Source organism: Harpia harpyja, chromosome Z, assembly GCF_026419915.1.
Source record: "Harpia harpyja isolate bHarHar1 chromosome Z, bHarHar1 primary haplotype, whole genome shotgun sequence".
NCBI classification, from domain to species: domain Eukaryota; kingdom Metazoa; phylum Chordata; class Aves; order Accipitriformes; family Accipitridae; genus Harpia; species Harpia harpyja.
In genome coordinates, this window is record NC_068969.1 from 85,560,889 (window position 1) to 85,576,864 (window position 15,976).

At 40.6% G+C, this 15,976-nt stretch overlaps 1 protein-coding gene across 4 annotated transcripts in view; it reads left to right on the plus strand.

Annotated features, from left to right (window-relative positions):
• Positions 1 to 15,554, plus strand: part of KIAA2026 (KIAA2026 ortholog) — a 54,718-nt gene extending 39,164 nt beyond the window's left edge. For all 4 annotated transcript variants that reach the window (XM_052777143.1, XM_052777142.1, XM_052777144.1 and 1 more), the window contains 3 exons: positions 5,110 to 5,225; positions 8,941 to 9,128; positions 11,318 to 15,554. In XM_052777143.1, the coding sequence (XP_052633103.1) occupies positions 5,110 to 5,225; positions 8,941 to 9,128; positions 11,318 to 14,955 (3,942 nt within the window). In that variant the 3' untranslated portion in view covers positions 14,956 to 15,554. The remainder of the gene's footprint in view (positions 1 to 5,109; positions 5,226 to 8,940; positions 9,129 to 11,317) is intronic.
• The last annotated feature ends 422 nt before the right edge of the window (positions 15,555 to 15,976 follow it).

Here is a 15,976-nt window from a genome sequence, read left to right on the forward strand (position 1 = left end):
TAAAAACAAACCAACCCCCCATATAAAGTTCAGTCCTTACCCCATATATCCATATCCTGGCTCCAGTCTGCTTTGGGGTTCCATGATGAGTATGCCAGAATAGTGTATGTTGGGGCATCATGGAGAGTGGAGTCAGCATTTCCTGGCTGCTCTGGATGTCAGAAACCTTATTTTAAAAGGTAAGTTTTCAGCTGACAATGTGTTGAATGTCTCTCTGTGTTTATATGTAAACATTCAGCACATTTCTGAAATGTATTTTTATTGTGTTTGCGTTTTTTTAAATTTACTTGTTGCTTAACACAGCTGAAAGTCACATTTATACTTGTCCTCTATCTAGGCCTTTTTTCTCTTTTGTTCTGTTGTTAATACCTTATCCTGTGTTTCCAGAAAAAAATAGTGTTTTGTTTGTCACTACCTGGAACAAGATGGTAATTAAGTTCATTTAATATCTTTGTCAGCAATCTTGATGAAGGGATTGAGTGCACCCTCAGCAAGTTCACAGACGACACCAAGTTGGACGGGAGTGTTGATCTGCTTGAGGGTAGGAAGGCTCTACGGAGGGATCTGGATAGGCTGGATCAATGGGCCAAGGCCGGTTGTGTGAGGTTCAACAAGGCCAAGGGCCGGGTCATGCACTTGGGTCACAGCAACCCCATGCAGGGCTACAGGCTTGGGAAGGAAGAGTGGCTGGAAAGCTGCCTGGCAGAGAAAGACCTGGGGGTGCTGGTTGACAGCCGGCTGAATAGGAGCCAGCAGTGTGCCCAGGTGGCCAAGAAGGCCAACAGCATCCTGGCCTATATCAGAAATAGTGTGGCCAGCAGGGGCAGGGAGGTGATCGTCCCCCTGTACTGGGCACTGGTGAGGCCGCACCAGTTTTGGTTCAGTTTTGGGCCCCTCACTATAGGAAAGACATTGAGGTGTTGGAGCGTGTCCAGAGAAGGGCAACCAAGTTGGTGAGGGGCCTGGAGCACAAGTCTTACAAGGAGCGGCTGAGGGAGCTGGGGTTGTTTAGTCTGGAGGAAAGGAGGCTGAGAGGAGACCTTATCACTCCCTACAACTACCTGAAAGGAGGTTGTAGCGAGGTGAGTGTTGGTCCCTTCTCCCAAGTAACAAGCGGTAGGACAAGAGGAAATGGCCTCAAGTTGTGGCAAGGGAGGTTTAGATTGGATATTGGGAAAAATTTCTTCACTGAAAAGGTTGTCAGACATTGGAACAGGCTGCCCAGGGAAGTGGTTCAGTCACCATCCCTGGGGGTTTTTAAAAGACATGTAGACGTGATGTTTAGGGACATGGTTTAGTGGTGGATTTAGCAGTGTTAGGTTAACGACTGGTTTTGACGATTGTAAGGGTCTTTTCCAACCCAAATGATTCTGTGATTCTAGAAGTCAGAGCAAAGGTGCAGAAGCAGTGGTCCTAGGAATGTAAATTACAGACCACATAAGAACATAACTCAGTACACACCCAAGTTAGCTACTGGATATTTCTATTTAAGTAATCAGTTAGGAATGCAGGCTCTTATCAGACTTAGAATTAGCTCAAGTAAATTGAAGGGGAACAGTTTCTTTGCACATCTATTAAGAGCAAGCTCTTCAGTGATAGAGAAAGACTGTTTTTACCACTAAAGTACTGTCTTGGGTTGATGTAGTTGGATAATTTTAGTTCATGTCTACTAATAAGATCCTGCTGGATTTCATAAACACCAGAAGGCAGTGCATCCAGATCTCAACTTCTACAGACCCCTTGTTGACAAGAGGACTGAACTACGGGGCTGTAGTAGGTATTCCTTTGTACTAACACTGCTGTTCGGCTAAACCACTCCTCGTGGAATTTCCTGAACAGCTATATTTTGATTACGTTGAGTGAAACAGTCATGGCTACTCTGCTGTGGTCCGTTTCTTCTGTGCCATTAGATGTTGCCTTCCATTTATTTGCTAATCCCATAACACATCAGGTCATACTCAGAGGCTTTTATCTTTCAGCATAAGGAACCCTGCAGTCAGTGATTGAAAGGGATATTTGAAGGTCTCCCCACCTTGAAGCAGGACTGTTGTCAGTGCTGCATTAAGTCATCCATGACCTGACTCGCCAAGTTCTGAAAAAAGAAAGAAAATGGGGATTGAACAGCTTCTCTGCACAACCTGTTCTAATGCCGTATGTTTCTGATGAAAATATACCTTCTAAGGTCCAGCCTGAACCTCCTAAGCTTCAGTTTGTAGATTTCTGCTGCCTTACATCATTTGGTATCACTGAGAGGAGTTTCCAATGCAGACATTTGTAAAAGCAAGTTTATTATCTGTAGAAATTGGTAGGCAGCTATGTAATGCTGAGGTAGGCAGTTAAGAGCTTTACCAATTATTGATTTGCCTTCCCCCCGCCCGGAAAAAATTCCAGACTGTGTTAGAGAATGAAATTGCATAGGAAAGTTAGTGCTAGATTTTGTAGTGAGTGTCTTAAGGTTATAGACATATTTTTTAATCCCTTCCTTTTTACTATTTTAATATTTAAGTATTAATAGCAGATCATTTGTGTAACATCTGGGCTTTGCACAGAAAATCAACTGAACAACAATAATTTAAACGATAAGGATCTCCCCCCCCCCCCCCCCCAGTCTCTTTTGGCCCATATTCTGTGTCCTGACTGTTTCTGAGGAAAGAAAATTATTCTCATGGCTTAAATTTTTGTATGTTTCCACTAACAGGTATATTGTCAACTCCTAAATCCCAGTAAGAAAAATGAGTAATTGGGATACAGGGAAATATTTAATTTACTTTTTTTTAAATTATGTTGCTATAATATTTGCATTAAAATTTTTTGTAAGCAAATGTGGAGTTTTCCAGAGTTTATATCCAGAGGACACTATTTTTGTTAAAAATGAGCTCTAGAATTCAGAGGGCAGGGGATTTGTTATTTTTTTGTTCATTTTTGTAAGCAAGGAGAAAAGTGACTCGTTTTTGTTGTTCTTTGAAGTGTTAATGAAGGCAGTAAAGTCTTGAAGTCTGCTCTTGACTAAGCCTTCTACCTATGTCTGGGTATTCAATGCATGATACAGTTATCACTTCAAAGTTTACTCAGTGGTCTGCTGATATTTATCTGGCTCATAAATACTGGGTTTTTTCTACTGAAGCCAAGATCGTAGCCTTATTTAAAGATAAATGTCTCAGAAGTGAATAATTTCTTGTTTTTACTCTGTAGTAATTTTTCATATCTTTTTATACTATGTTTTCATACATCCCATTGTTTGCTATATCGAATGGATGTACAGCATTTCTATATCCTGATAGTAGTGGCAGTGTATATTTTTGCCATTTTGATTTTTGTTTTGGTACAATCCACTAATACTGTGTAGTATATAAATTCATCCTTTTAAAACAGTGAAATGTTTGTATATCTTACAAGAAAGATAAATCTGTGCACATAATATCCTTTCATATGTTAGCAATTAATTCTGTTGACTGCTAACATTATGAGGTGATACCAAATGCCTTGGTAGGCTACAGTATGCACAAGACCTGTTTTCTGTTGCTGTGCTCAGTGGCAGGTTTTACGCTGCAGTGCATTACATGTGCAAATATGACTGGCCACAAGTGACATTAGAAATTAGAATACAGTTTGCTGGCTTGTCTGTGTGCTCAACACTGACCATTATGGGGTAATGTGACATAATTTCATACTTAAAATCTTTGCTTTTGTAATTTTAATTGAAGAATGATGGAGCAGCTGTTCAGTTTGTTATGTAACATGTAAATGCTTATCCATAAAAAATAGATACCTGGTCTTCAAAGAAGCATTCAGCCTGACTGATCTTGCTGTACATTGGAGAGATCTGCTGAAATGTGTAGAAAGGAATTACTCCGAAGTCCATAGAAAAATCGTTATTGTAGACTGTTGAAAGGCAGCCATGTCAAGCTTTATGCAGCTTGTCCTGCCCTACATTTCTTGGTGTGCTGGACCACAGGAAGCTGTGAAGGATATGAGCTCTCTTGAAAGCTAAATATGTATATGAAATAAATAAGTTCCCAAGTGTTGCTTCTTTTCTTGCAGAACCCTAGTCTTTTTACTGTCTTACATCCTCTCTGACAAGTTAAAAGATAAAATCCTCATTTACATAAAATGCACAGAATTAGTAGAGTGGCAGAAGTACTAGAGTATACCACATCTCTTTCCATAGCTGTTACGTGTGTATGCATTGTTCAGTCTTTTATGTAATAAACTAGGGAATAAAGTTTTGGGAAGAAATACTTATAAGGGGTATCTAAGAGTGTTAAGAGATGTGTTCTGCAGCATTATGGCCACCATGGTTGTGCGGTATATATGTGTATACATGCTAATTGTCATTTCCCAGTGTGTTTTATCCTCATTCAGCCTTTCCAGCTTTATTAGAACATGAATTCTTCATGGAAGATCATAAGATTACATATAGCAGTTTGCAAAAGAAAACCATTTTTAATTATACATTTGAGTTAAAAGCTTAAAGCTTTTATGTTGGAAAACTGGTCTCTGCTGCATATTCTGTTACTTCATAAATAACCAATTTGCAAAACTTTCTTTTAAAAAAACATTTTATCTAGAACTTTGAATAAAATATAAAAATGTAATGCAAAAAAAATCTGTGTTTTTTATCCCTAAAAATTGTAGTAAATTGTTTTTGCAAATAATAATAATATAAATTATATCACTTACGTTAAATGAGATTATGGTAAGGTTTTCTGTAGAAATTTTATCTCTAACTATTAAAAGTGTACAGACATGGTTGGTTTCCCTGACCTGAATGGATTACTACCTATGTTAGTTACTTATTTAAGTAATTTTAAACACATGATATGTTCATAGGATTCTGTTTCAGTTTTAAGTTTGACCTGTAGAAAGTGAACATCCTTGCAGTATTGCTTTTTTAACTCGGACATTATGTCTCTGTAGTATTAAAAAAAGTAGAAGTATTAAAGTCTTACATAGGTTAAGGGTAGGTGTAACTGTGAAACTTACTAATATTTTCCTCCAGTTATTTTCCTCGTATGCTGTATTAGTGTACCAGGATTATTGTAGTACTAATACAACATAACAAGAGTCAAGTCTAATGCAATGATAAATAAATGGTATTTATGTTTGCAGGGAAGATGGTACCATCGGAGGCAAGCAGTAAAGGAATTGCATGGTACGTTGATACGACTGCTTAATGAACTGTTACCATGGGAACCAAAGCTAATGAAAGCATTTCAAAGAAACAGGTAATTAGCTACTCTTTTTTTAAACAGTAGTGCATGAAATGGAAAACAACAAAATTCACTTTTAAAAACTAATCAATAAGTTGGCTTCTCAAATAAATTAAATGAAAATACTCTGAGGAGTGAGGCACTGGCAGTGCTTTAGTTGGAAGAATTACTTTATGTTCCAGACTTACTGTCTCTAAATAAAGTTGAGTTTAACCCCCTAATATTTTTTTTCCTCTAAAATGCTCTAGAATTCTTAAGCCTGCCTATAAATAGTTGTATCACAATCCAGCTAGGATTTGTATTGCTGTTTATTTGGTTAAGAGGTGCTGAAAACCTGTGTCTAGAAAGCTAGACTTGGGCTGCTTAGAATACTTCGTCAGACTACTTACTGTCTAAAGCTCCCTAAATTGGTTGTAATGAATTCTGCACAAAGCAATTCTTAAAACATTGTTTTAAGGTCTTTGTAACTCTGTAAATTTGAAATGCATCTGGAATGAGGTGTGTCAGAGAAATATCAGTGAAGCAGCGACTGATTTAAATCTTGTAAGGGCAAATATTAGTAGCAGTGAAGATGCTACGAAGATTATAAATCCTGGAGAGACTGGATGTTGACTTGGTATTGTCATTGTGTCTTGAAGCTTGGTGCCATTGTTGTCTGTTAGCCATACAGCTGTTGCTATAATCATACCTTAGTTTTGCCACATAGACATTTAAAAATCAAGTAATGATTAGATGCTTGAACTCTGTGTCAAATGATAGGTAAAGTTAGGGAGCTGCTTAAATGTTGAGTATGAAGGAAGCAGCTTACATAGTTATGTGGTACAGAACTAATTCTGAAAAGTGTAAAAGGTATTATGTTAAAAAAACCCCAACAACATAGCACCAAAGACAGTGAACAAATAGAATTACTAAGAGTTCGTTCCTTAGTAGCTCATTTTACAGATATCATGCATGAATTAAAGTCCTTATTGGAAATCTAAGATCTTGTCGAACATTTTGCTTTAAATTTTAAATAATGGACCAAAGTACAAGTTTTGCTTTTTTTGTATTCCTTTCTATTCAAGTTTCTGTTCATTTTCCTTAGCTGTTCATTTCTTTCTGTCTGTAGCAATTCAGACTCCTTCTGGAAATGGGGCAGATAGTAATACTATTAGAAAGGATTTCAGCTTTATCCTTTGTGTAAATTCTGCTGTGAAATGGTTTGGTGCCCAGTATTTGTTCCTGTTCGTTAAATGTGGTTCTAGAATACAGAAGTAGAACTGTTGTATAGAGTATGTAGAAGTACTAAATATGAGGTGTGCCTAATACAAGTAAATTTTAGTCTGGAACTGGGTGGCAGGGGTCTTGCATGTATGTGTGCCAGTAGCTAGAGAAGCATGCACTTGAAGTGGAGGATAATTTCTGACATTAATTTATATTTCTCAGGATGTATGTTTTAGGCTGTAACCCTAGTTTATTCAGCAATGCTAGCCTAGGTATTTCCGTGACATAACTGTTTGGACAGACACATAGTATACCAGGGAACAGCTCCAGCTGAAAAACAATCTTTACAAATCATGGGGAGAAAAGAGAGATGGGTGAGAGGAGGCTAGATCAATGTCTTGATCTGGTTCATTATGGAGCTGCTAGGCAGCTGTGTAGCACCCATTACAGTGGTGAAGAATGGTGTCATGTAAAACGGAAAAAGCAACTGAGTAAAGATTGCTTATGCTGGTGTAAACAGCAGCACCAGCACAAGTCTAGCTGCAGTTGCATTGTCTGTAGGGTGTCTCAGCCAGCTACTAACATGTACTAATTGAATGACAGTGTTGGCCTTCTAGGTTGTCAAGGGCTGGGCAGAGCTCCTTCCTTCTGTACAAGACCTCAGTATGCAATAAGAGTGTGGAGTTTTCCTTCCTTCCTTTTTTGTTGTATTTAATTAGTAGGAGCACTCTTTATGATCAAGATCCTTTCTTTTTTTTTTTCCCCTTCTGAAAGGTCCTCTGGTCTTTTCAGAATTATAACAGTATAATTTTGAATGGTATTTGAATAGCAGCAAGGTTTAAAAGGAAAGGTTACTTGAGCCCACTGATCACATTGTTCACGGCCCCCCTGGCAGAAGATCCTCAAAAGAAAAAAGGAAATTCCCATCCAGAAGCTTTAGTACAGTAGTGGTTCTCTAGTGTCCTCCTATGGTTCCACAGCGTCCTATAGTTCTTCCACACCTCGACTTCAAGCTCAAAATTCCAATGACGGAGTTGAAGTTTCATCCAGACTACATCTTGATACAGACTTCAAGGTTGTCTTGTCTCAGTGTCGAAGCTGTGAGTAAACTATTAGGTCTTACTGACCCTGACCAGCATCACCTCGGCCTCCATCCACATCACCTGCCCATGGGCCCAGGATCCCTATTTCAGGTCATTCTGCAGCCTTCAATCTCTGCCTAGGAATGCCAGTTTCCAACGCAACTACAGCAGTTACCCTGCCTGGCCGTGGGTCGTGCTGATCTGGACTGACCCTCAGACTGACCTTGGACCTGCATCATCACTATGGACCCACGCAGAAATCACTTGACTGGGTCCGGACCCTGGCAGCTATCACTGGACCTGATCTTGATGTGAACCTGTGAATTGACTTCCCAGCTTAACCTCAGACCTGCCTCAGCAGTAGGAACTTGCCTGTTGATCTGGGCTCTAAGTTGAACCCAGTTACCACTCCTAGGCCTGCCCTGCTCCCTCATTCAGGGTTGGTGGGATGGCGTCCTGCCTGGTGAGGCTCATGCCCTGCTATCTGTGACATCATGTTTGGCTCCTCCCTTTCCATCCTTTAGGGAGCAGCTGGCCATTGCTGCACTCAATGCAAAAACTGTTATTTTAATGCGTAAGAATGGGGAAATTTAAGATATTATTCTTACTGTCCTAAGGGTTAGATCCAGACTAGAGTCTAGATTCTATTCCACATAAGGTGCTAATTGCTGTAATCTATTTATTTGTTTGCTAAATAATCTTCCTGGATATTGTGTTGGTTACCATCAGCTGAATCCTGCAGTTCACTGTATTTATACACTAAAATACCCCCTAGATCTCATCTAAACAATGGCTTAGAAGAAGGGACAATAGAAATATGTAGCAGTTTAGGAGTATCAAGGTAGGTGGATGTGTTTCTGAATGGTGTTCAAATGAGTAAAGCAGCTATGTATGTCCATCACATGCGCATTCTTCAGTGGAGCATGAGCTTATGGAAAGGACAGTGGTAGCTGCTCTAATGGCCCAGAGATAATAAGGGTTTTGTAGAGGAGAAAGTTACATTATGGTCCCATAGCTGGGCCAACAACTTGATGCATTTAAGAAAAACAGTATTTACTTAATTCTGTAGTTGGGGTTGCCTTGAGAGGGAAGACTAGACTTGTTACAGTTAATACTCAAGTCCATACAGGCACATCTGTCACAATGCAAGATGAAGGAAGAAACAGAAGATGGATGTAGTAAAACAGTGATGGTCATATTTGACTCAGTCTTTTTGTCTGTTGTTGGGGGACTTAATGACATAGATTTCAGTTTTGTTGAGGGAAGGGACATCCCTGTCGCTTCACATTTTCTGGGTTTTAGAGATTTGCAGACAGAGCTACCATGAAATTTTTTGAAGGGCACAGGCAATTAATTCTATACCAACTTTTTGTGTGGCAGCAATACAAATAAAAATGTTAAAAACAGTGTGGTTCTTTAGTAAAGTTAGTTTTGTTATTTTCAAGGTCTAGATTGAAGAAGGACTATGATGACTTTAAAAGACATCCAGACCATGATAAATTTACCAGAGAATTGTGGAGTAATGATGAAAGTGAAGTTGATTCTGGCAAAGATTCTTTTGCAGTAGTATGCAGTAAATCTTCAGAGCCTGTAGAACATGCGGAAGTTCCCCAAAAAGATCACCCAGACCATGGTAAGCATTTACTGGAATCTGGTAGTTTGAACTTGATTCAGGAGCTTAATTGTTCCATGTGAGCTTGTGTCCTACTTTTTACCGTAAGTACTACTGTGATAATATTGAAATAGCTTGTGATGCACATCTGACGGATGTAGACTAGAAGAGGGCAGACATGACCAAGATGAAAATTCTGATTAATGCTGGTTTTTGCCATTTTTGTGATTAACTATTCCTGTGATAACATAATAGGCCTGCTTGGAATTTACGCTTATGGTGGGTTGACCTTGGCTGGCTGCGAGATGCCTAACCAGCCACTCTGTCACTCTCCTTCCTTAACAGGACAGGGAGAGAAAATAAGATGGGAAAGCTCATAGGTCAAGATACAAACAAGGAGATCACTCACCAGTTACTGTCACAGGCAAAACAGACTCATTTGGGGAAAATTAATTTGATTTATTGCCAATTAAAAAGAGAGTAGGATGCTGAGAAACAAAGACAAAAACTAAAACACCTTCCCCCCCACCCCATCTCCACCTTCTTCCCAGGCTCAACTTCATTCCCAATTCTTCTACCTCCTTCCCTGTCGAGTGGCACAGGGTGGATGCAGATTGGGGGTTGACGTCAGTTCATAACACTTCGTCTCTGCTGCTTCTTCCTCATGCTTTTGACCTGCTGCAATGTGGGGTCCCTCCCATGGGATACAGTCCTTCACAAACTGCTCCAGCGTGGGTCCTCTCCACAGGCTAGAGTCCTTCAGGATAAGACTGCTCCAGTGTGGGTCCCCCACAAGCCACAGTTCCTGTCAGTAGTCTGCTCCAGTGTGGGCTCTCCATGGGCTGCAGCTTCCTTGAGGGTGTATTCACCTGCTGTGGAATGGGGTCCTCAACAGGCTGCAGTGTAGATAGCTGCTCCAGCTTAGTCCTCCATGGGAAGGGGTCAACCTGTATCACCATGGTCTTCACAGGTTGCGAGGGAATCCATTCCAGTGCCTGAAACACCTCTTTCCCCTCCTTCACTGACCTTGGTGTCTACAGGGTTGCTTCTACATTTTTTCCTCACTCCTCTGTGTCACACTCTTCTGCGCAGCATCACCAGCTTGGCTGACAGGCTCAGCTGTGTCCTGCAGTGGATCTGTTTTGGAGCCAGCTGTGTCTGGCACAGGGCAGCTCCTGTCCTATCCTCACAAAGGCTCCCCTGCAGCCCCGCACTGCCAAAACTTCAGTGGATGGCCCTCCTGTCCATCCAGCACCCCTGCCTGCATTCTGGGCCTTCTTATCCAGTTCACGCATCCCCTGCTTGCTGGCTGGTCCAGCTCAATGCTCAGTGTGAAACATGTGGCACTCACACCCTTGTCCCACAGGCACCCCACACTCAAAAGTCCACCTGATATGCCAGCCCAGACCCCAGGGCCCCCTGCTCATCAGCTAGTCCAGCTTGAAGTTTGCCAGTGAATACACACACACTGCCCCCGTGCACACTGGATTTGGGGAAGATACAGATACTGGCCTCCCAGCAGCTGGCACCAGGCACATAGGCTGTGACCCCCTGCTGTGTCCTTGCAGCTCCCCCCCTCCTCTGCACATCCCTTCATGGGTTTGTATAACTCTACCGATTCCCTCACCCCTCCCAGCCCAGTGTCCAGGATACCCCCTGGTTTACAGTCATATCAGTTGCAAAGTCCAGGTTGATCTTCCTGGAAGGGGCACCTGCAGTTTCTTGATGGCCCATCACTTGGTGTGATTGGTGAGGTTGTTTCTTGTCATTGTGCAATGACAATGAGTGTTTCTTGACAATGACAATGGTTGTTTTTGTTTTGATCAATCTGTGTCTCTGTATATTTTTTTCCTGGCTTCTCCCTTTTTCCCTCGAGGTAACCTTGCTGGAATAAACATTTTCCCATTCTCACATGCCTTCATCAATTAATGTGAATGACCAGGTTTGGTTTTCCTCACTGTCTCCCATGCTGGTTGGGTTTGTGTCCCTGTATGTTCTTGTTTATGACTTCCTCCTTTCCTTATTACCCCCTTTTTTGCATTGAAAAAGGTTCTTGACCAGATGCCTTTAAAGAAGCAGATATTCTCCTTCCACATATCCTTACGCTTGCAAACTAGCATTTTGCCTTTAGCTAGATGCTGTAAAATTGTTACATAGAGGTATTAGTTGCAAATGTCTAAAACACAGTTTCTGTTTTAATATCCTTGCAGGTGAAATGAAGCTATTAGAGATGAATTTACCTGCAGGAAAAAACAGAATTCTGAAAAAAGAATCAACTTCTAAAGAAATACAGAAGACACTGCCCAAATGTGTTAAACGACAGTCCAAGCAAAATAGTTGTCTGGATCAAAGCACTAATGAGCTTTCACCAAGGAAAAAAGCTAAACTGAGTGCTAATGAGGCTGTGGTCCAGAGTTCAGACAGTAGACTGCAGCCAGAGACTGGTTTGACTGAGCTGAAACAATTTGAAGGGTCAACTCTAGAATTGTTTTCCTTGACAGATCCTGCAACATCAGTATCGAAATTTCTGAAAGGGACCAAACCTATCCAGGCCTTGCTTGCCAAGAATACTGGGAACAAAGTGACCTTAACAAATCAACTGTCACCTTCCCCTGGCATAAATGTATCTACTCCTGAAAAACCAGTTTCATCACCTTTGGAATCATCACTGGTAAAACCAGCGTTGCCCTGCCAGACCAGTTCAAAGACTCCTTTACAAATGGTATACAAAATGCCAAATGGCTACTGTGTACCAGTAGACCTTCACAACAGCTCTGTGAAAATTCAAATGCAACCTGTGATTGACCCTAAAACTGGAGAAAAAGTCATGCAACAAGTTCTTATTTTACCTAAGAATTTTCTTATTCAGCAGAAGGAAGGAAAAAATGTGGCCAAGGACATTCAGTCACTGCAACAAAAATCATCTGAGCTGCACTGTACAACTTTACCAGAAATATCAAATGTCAGTGTTTCTTTAACACCTCTTGTGGTAACAGGCCCTGCAAATGCTACCACTCAGTCACCTGGTACAATTTTTAACAAGAATATTACCCACCTGTCACAAGTGACTGGTCCCATGAACACTACACAATCATTGCCAGCTGTAACTTCAGCAGGTAACTTACCATCATCAACAATTAAGGTGAGCCAGACTGAAACTGAGCAAATCAAGACTACAGTTTCAACTGCCACATTCCCTGTGTCTTTGACTTCACCTACTCTTTCCACAGCTAGCCAGTCTTTGATATCAGCAACAGTATTAAGTGGGTCTACAAACACTGTTTCTGCCTGTCACGGTCTTGTATCCCAGCAGACAGCTGACTCCTTTGAAACTAGGCAAGAACTGAAGACGGTGTGTGTAAGAGAATCACAATCTATTCTGGTCACGACACGAGGTGGGAACACAGGAATTGTTAAAGTGCGAACAAATCCAGACCAAATTTCACCTAGTAGTTTATCTTCTAGTTCAGTTTTCACTTACGCACCTCAACTTCAGGCCTTTTTTGTGCCAAAAACCACACCCTTATCACGCTCTACTCTTCCATCTGTAGAAACAGCCATGTCTGGTCTCCCACATATTAGACAATCATCTCTTTCTGCATTTGGCCCCTCAACAGCTTCTGTTAACATTCCAGCTTTCCCAGCTGATTTTACCCAGGCAATGGACAAGAATATCAAATTCACATTACAGCAGCCTGTTGTTGGGGGCACTTTGGGTCAAGTAATGGAGAACTGCTATGTGTCCTCTCCTCCTTTATCCTCCATTTCATTAGCTAACAGTTTGATGTCAGCAACTCCAAGCAGTCCTGTTAGTGTGACTAGCATTGGACAAAATAACACTGTCATAACTCCAAATTCTTCTGTACAGCAACAAGGTGATACTAGAACTACAACAAATCGTGTTATACAATCTGAGTCTAATTCAGCAACAAATGGAGATTTAATCAGCGGTACTCCAGTTCAGAAACTTACATTAGTCACAAATCCACCTGTTTTATCACCCTGTGGGGCATCAGGAGTCAGTATTATACCCTCTCTGGCATCCACTGGTATTAATGCTCAGAAGTTGTTTTTTATTAACACACAAATTGCCAATGGCCCATCAACCACCAATCTAGTTCCAGAGTCATTGAAGCATAACCTTCCTTCTTCCCTAAGCAAAACCTTTGTTAGTGCCACAGAGCAACCACAGTTGGTTCTGATCCCATCTACAGTGGGAGCACCAATAAGAATAAATTCATCACCAACTATTGCTCAAGTAAAAGATGTGAAAATTGGACTAAATATAGGTCAAACCATTGTAAATACTAAAGGCAATGCGCAGCAGGCTCCACCAGTTAATATATTGCACTCTGCCATTTCTAAGGGAGAAGACAAAAAGAGCATGGGCTTGGCACTGCCTTTGACAAGTACTAGTACTTTGGTTCCTGTTCCAAGTTTTGTGAGTCAAACTGCAGTGTCAGTTAATGAATCTGTATGTGTTGCAACAAAAGCTGAAAATGCCTTTACAGTAACAACAGCAAATGCATGTGTAGAATCTGTTTCAGTAACATCAAGTGGGACTTCTTCTGGGACACAGCCCACTATCTTGATTAGTGGAAATGATCTCTCAAGAATAAGGCCAGTTCTGGGTAATCGACTGTGTACATCAAATATTGGAAATACTGTGGGTATGTCAACTGTGAAAACGGGACATCTTGCTTCATCTGTGCTGATTTCAACAACACAACCAACAGTATCTCCTCAAAACTTAGCATCTGCTTTGCAATTTCCAGTCATTAGCTTGCCTGGATGTGTAGCCAGCCCCCACAAAGTGTTACATACAGTTCCTCAGTTGGCAGCAGTTCCAGCTCCTCCTCCAGTACCAAAAAGTCAGTTGCCCACACTGCTTCAGTTTCAGTCATCAGGAGTTTCAGCTGCTATGCTAAGTAATGCAGTTGTTCACAAGCCTCAGAGTGTGTTGCCCCCTCCATCACCAAATACAGGTAAAGTCATTAGTTTTCCCAGTTTTTCTTCCCTACAATGCCAGCAGGTGCCTCCCAGTACAGAGAAACAAAGTCATGCTTGTACTTGTGCTTCTACCGTTCAGATGTCTGCAGCTTCACCAACTGTAACAAGCAAGGCAGGAGGTGAGCTGGATGAACCTTGCATTCAGCAGAAACTAGTCATTAACACCTGTATGCCTTTGGCACCTGGAACTCACATAATGATTAATGGTACTCGTTTTGTTGTTCCACCACAAGGCCTTGGAGCTGGCAGCCATGTTCTTCTTCTCTCTTGGAATACAAAACAGACTCCTCCTTTAACTATTAACCAAGGTCAAGAGGCTCAAGGTGTACAAATTGTTAATCCAATAACCTCAAAAATCATGCTAGCACCGAGTAATTCATTAAGTTGGCAAATATCAAAACATCCTTTGAAAAGCTCTACAAAAATTGTGAACTCTTTTGGGTCTGCAGATGCTTTACCCATTGTACATGCAACACCCCAGATGTTTAGTACTCCAGCTAGCTCATGTACTCCACTGTCAGCAGTGCCACTGTCTCTGTCTTCAGTGGTAAAATCTCCTGTTAATGTTGTAGCTACATCTTCCATGGTTTCTGCCATTCATCCTCTGAACTCTCATATACCGAGCAATGCTTCAGTGTTTCGCTTAGACACTTCTATCAAAAAACTGTTGGTCAGTCCAGAGGGAGCCATTTTGAATGCTATAAATACTCCAGCATCCAAAGTTTCTTCCCTGTCTTCATCACTGCCTCCTGTTGTGTCCACAAGCAGAAATCCTACCACTGTCTTCCCTGCATCTCAGTCATCTTGCCTTGATAAATTTGACAAAGCTGCATCCTGAATTTACTGCAAATGAGCCACTTTGAAATTTTGGGGCATTCTTCTGACTTTGGAAGTTGTAACTATTGAATAATTTCTTACATTGTTTGAAACAGTTTATTTACTCAAAATTACTTAAGATTACAGTTCTTTCCTGTTTACCTGTGGGGCTTAGGAAGAAGAAAAATTTATTTAGTTTGTCAGAGAGAAGTTTTCAGAGAGGTCTTTAGTAAAAAGGTCAGAAATGACCAATGAGTTCATTAAACATTTTAGTTTGGAGAAGTCTAGCCTTTTGCACATGTTCCATCTTACAGCATGGACTGTTTGCCAGTGTGTTTATGACAGTATATATCTCCTTTTTATTTGTCAAATTTATTTTTTATTTGTTTCTGTAAAAAAAAATATTTATGCATTGTAAAAATGCAATCTATGGTATAGAATTGTACATATTCATTAATTCCTAACAATCTGTACTAAACTATATGTACAAAGAACTATGCTGTCTTATTTATGTTTTGTTTACATAATGTATAGTTTTTTAAGTATTTTAGTAACTTTGGACCAGTGTACTGTTTAGCAACAATGCAGAAGAATCTGCGTATAATAAATCAAGTTGCTGTACTGCTTTGTGTTGGCAATAGTTTAAAAGTGTGTATATCTGTTACACCATGGCAGAATATATATATATATACATGTTCCCACTTAATGCAGATGCATCTCAGCTTTTGGAATATAGTAGAATGAAATTACTTAATCTCCGCTGCTTTTCTTTGTGGTTTACATTTCACATGGTTTGATGGGAGTTGGAAGGAAGGCCATCTCATTGATCCTCCTGATACAGGGTGGGGTAACCTATACGTCATCCATTCTTAATAAATGTTTGGTTATATTGCCCAAAATCTCCAGTGTTGTGGTAAGGCTAGAAATGGTTTGCCAGACACCAGTCTAAGTCACACTGGTTGCTGTTCAGGACTACTATGTTTTGTCATAAAGCACAGAGATCTGTTGAATACTTCATTATTCTCTTTTTTACAGTTTTGTAT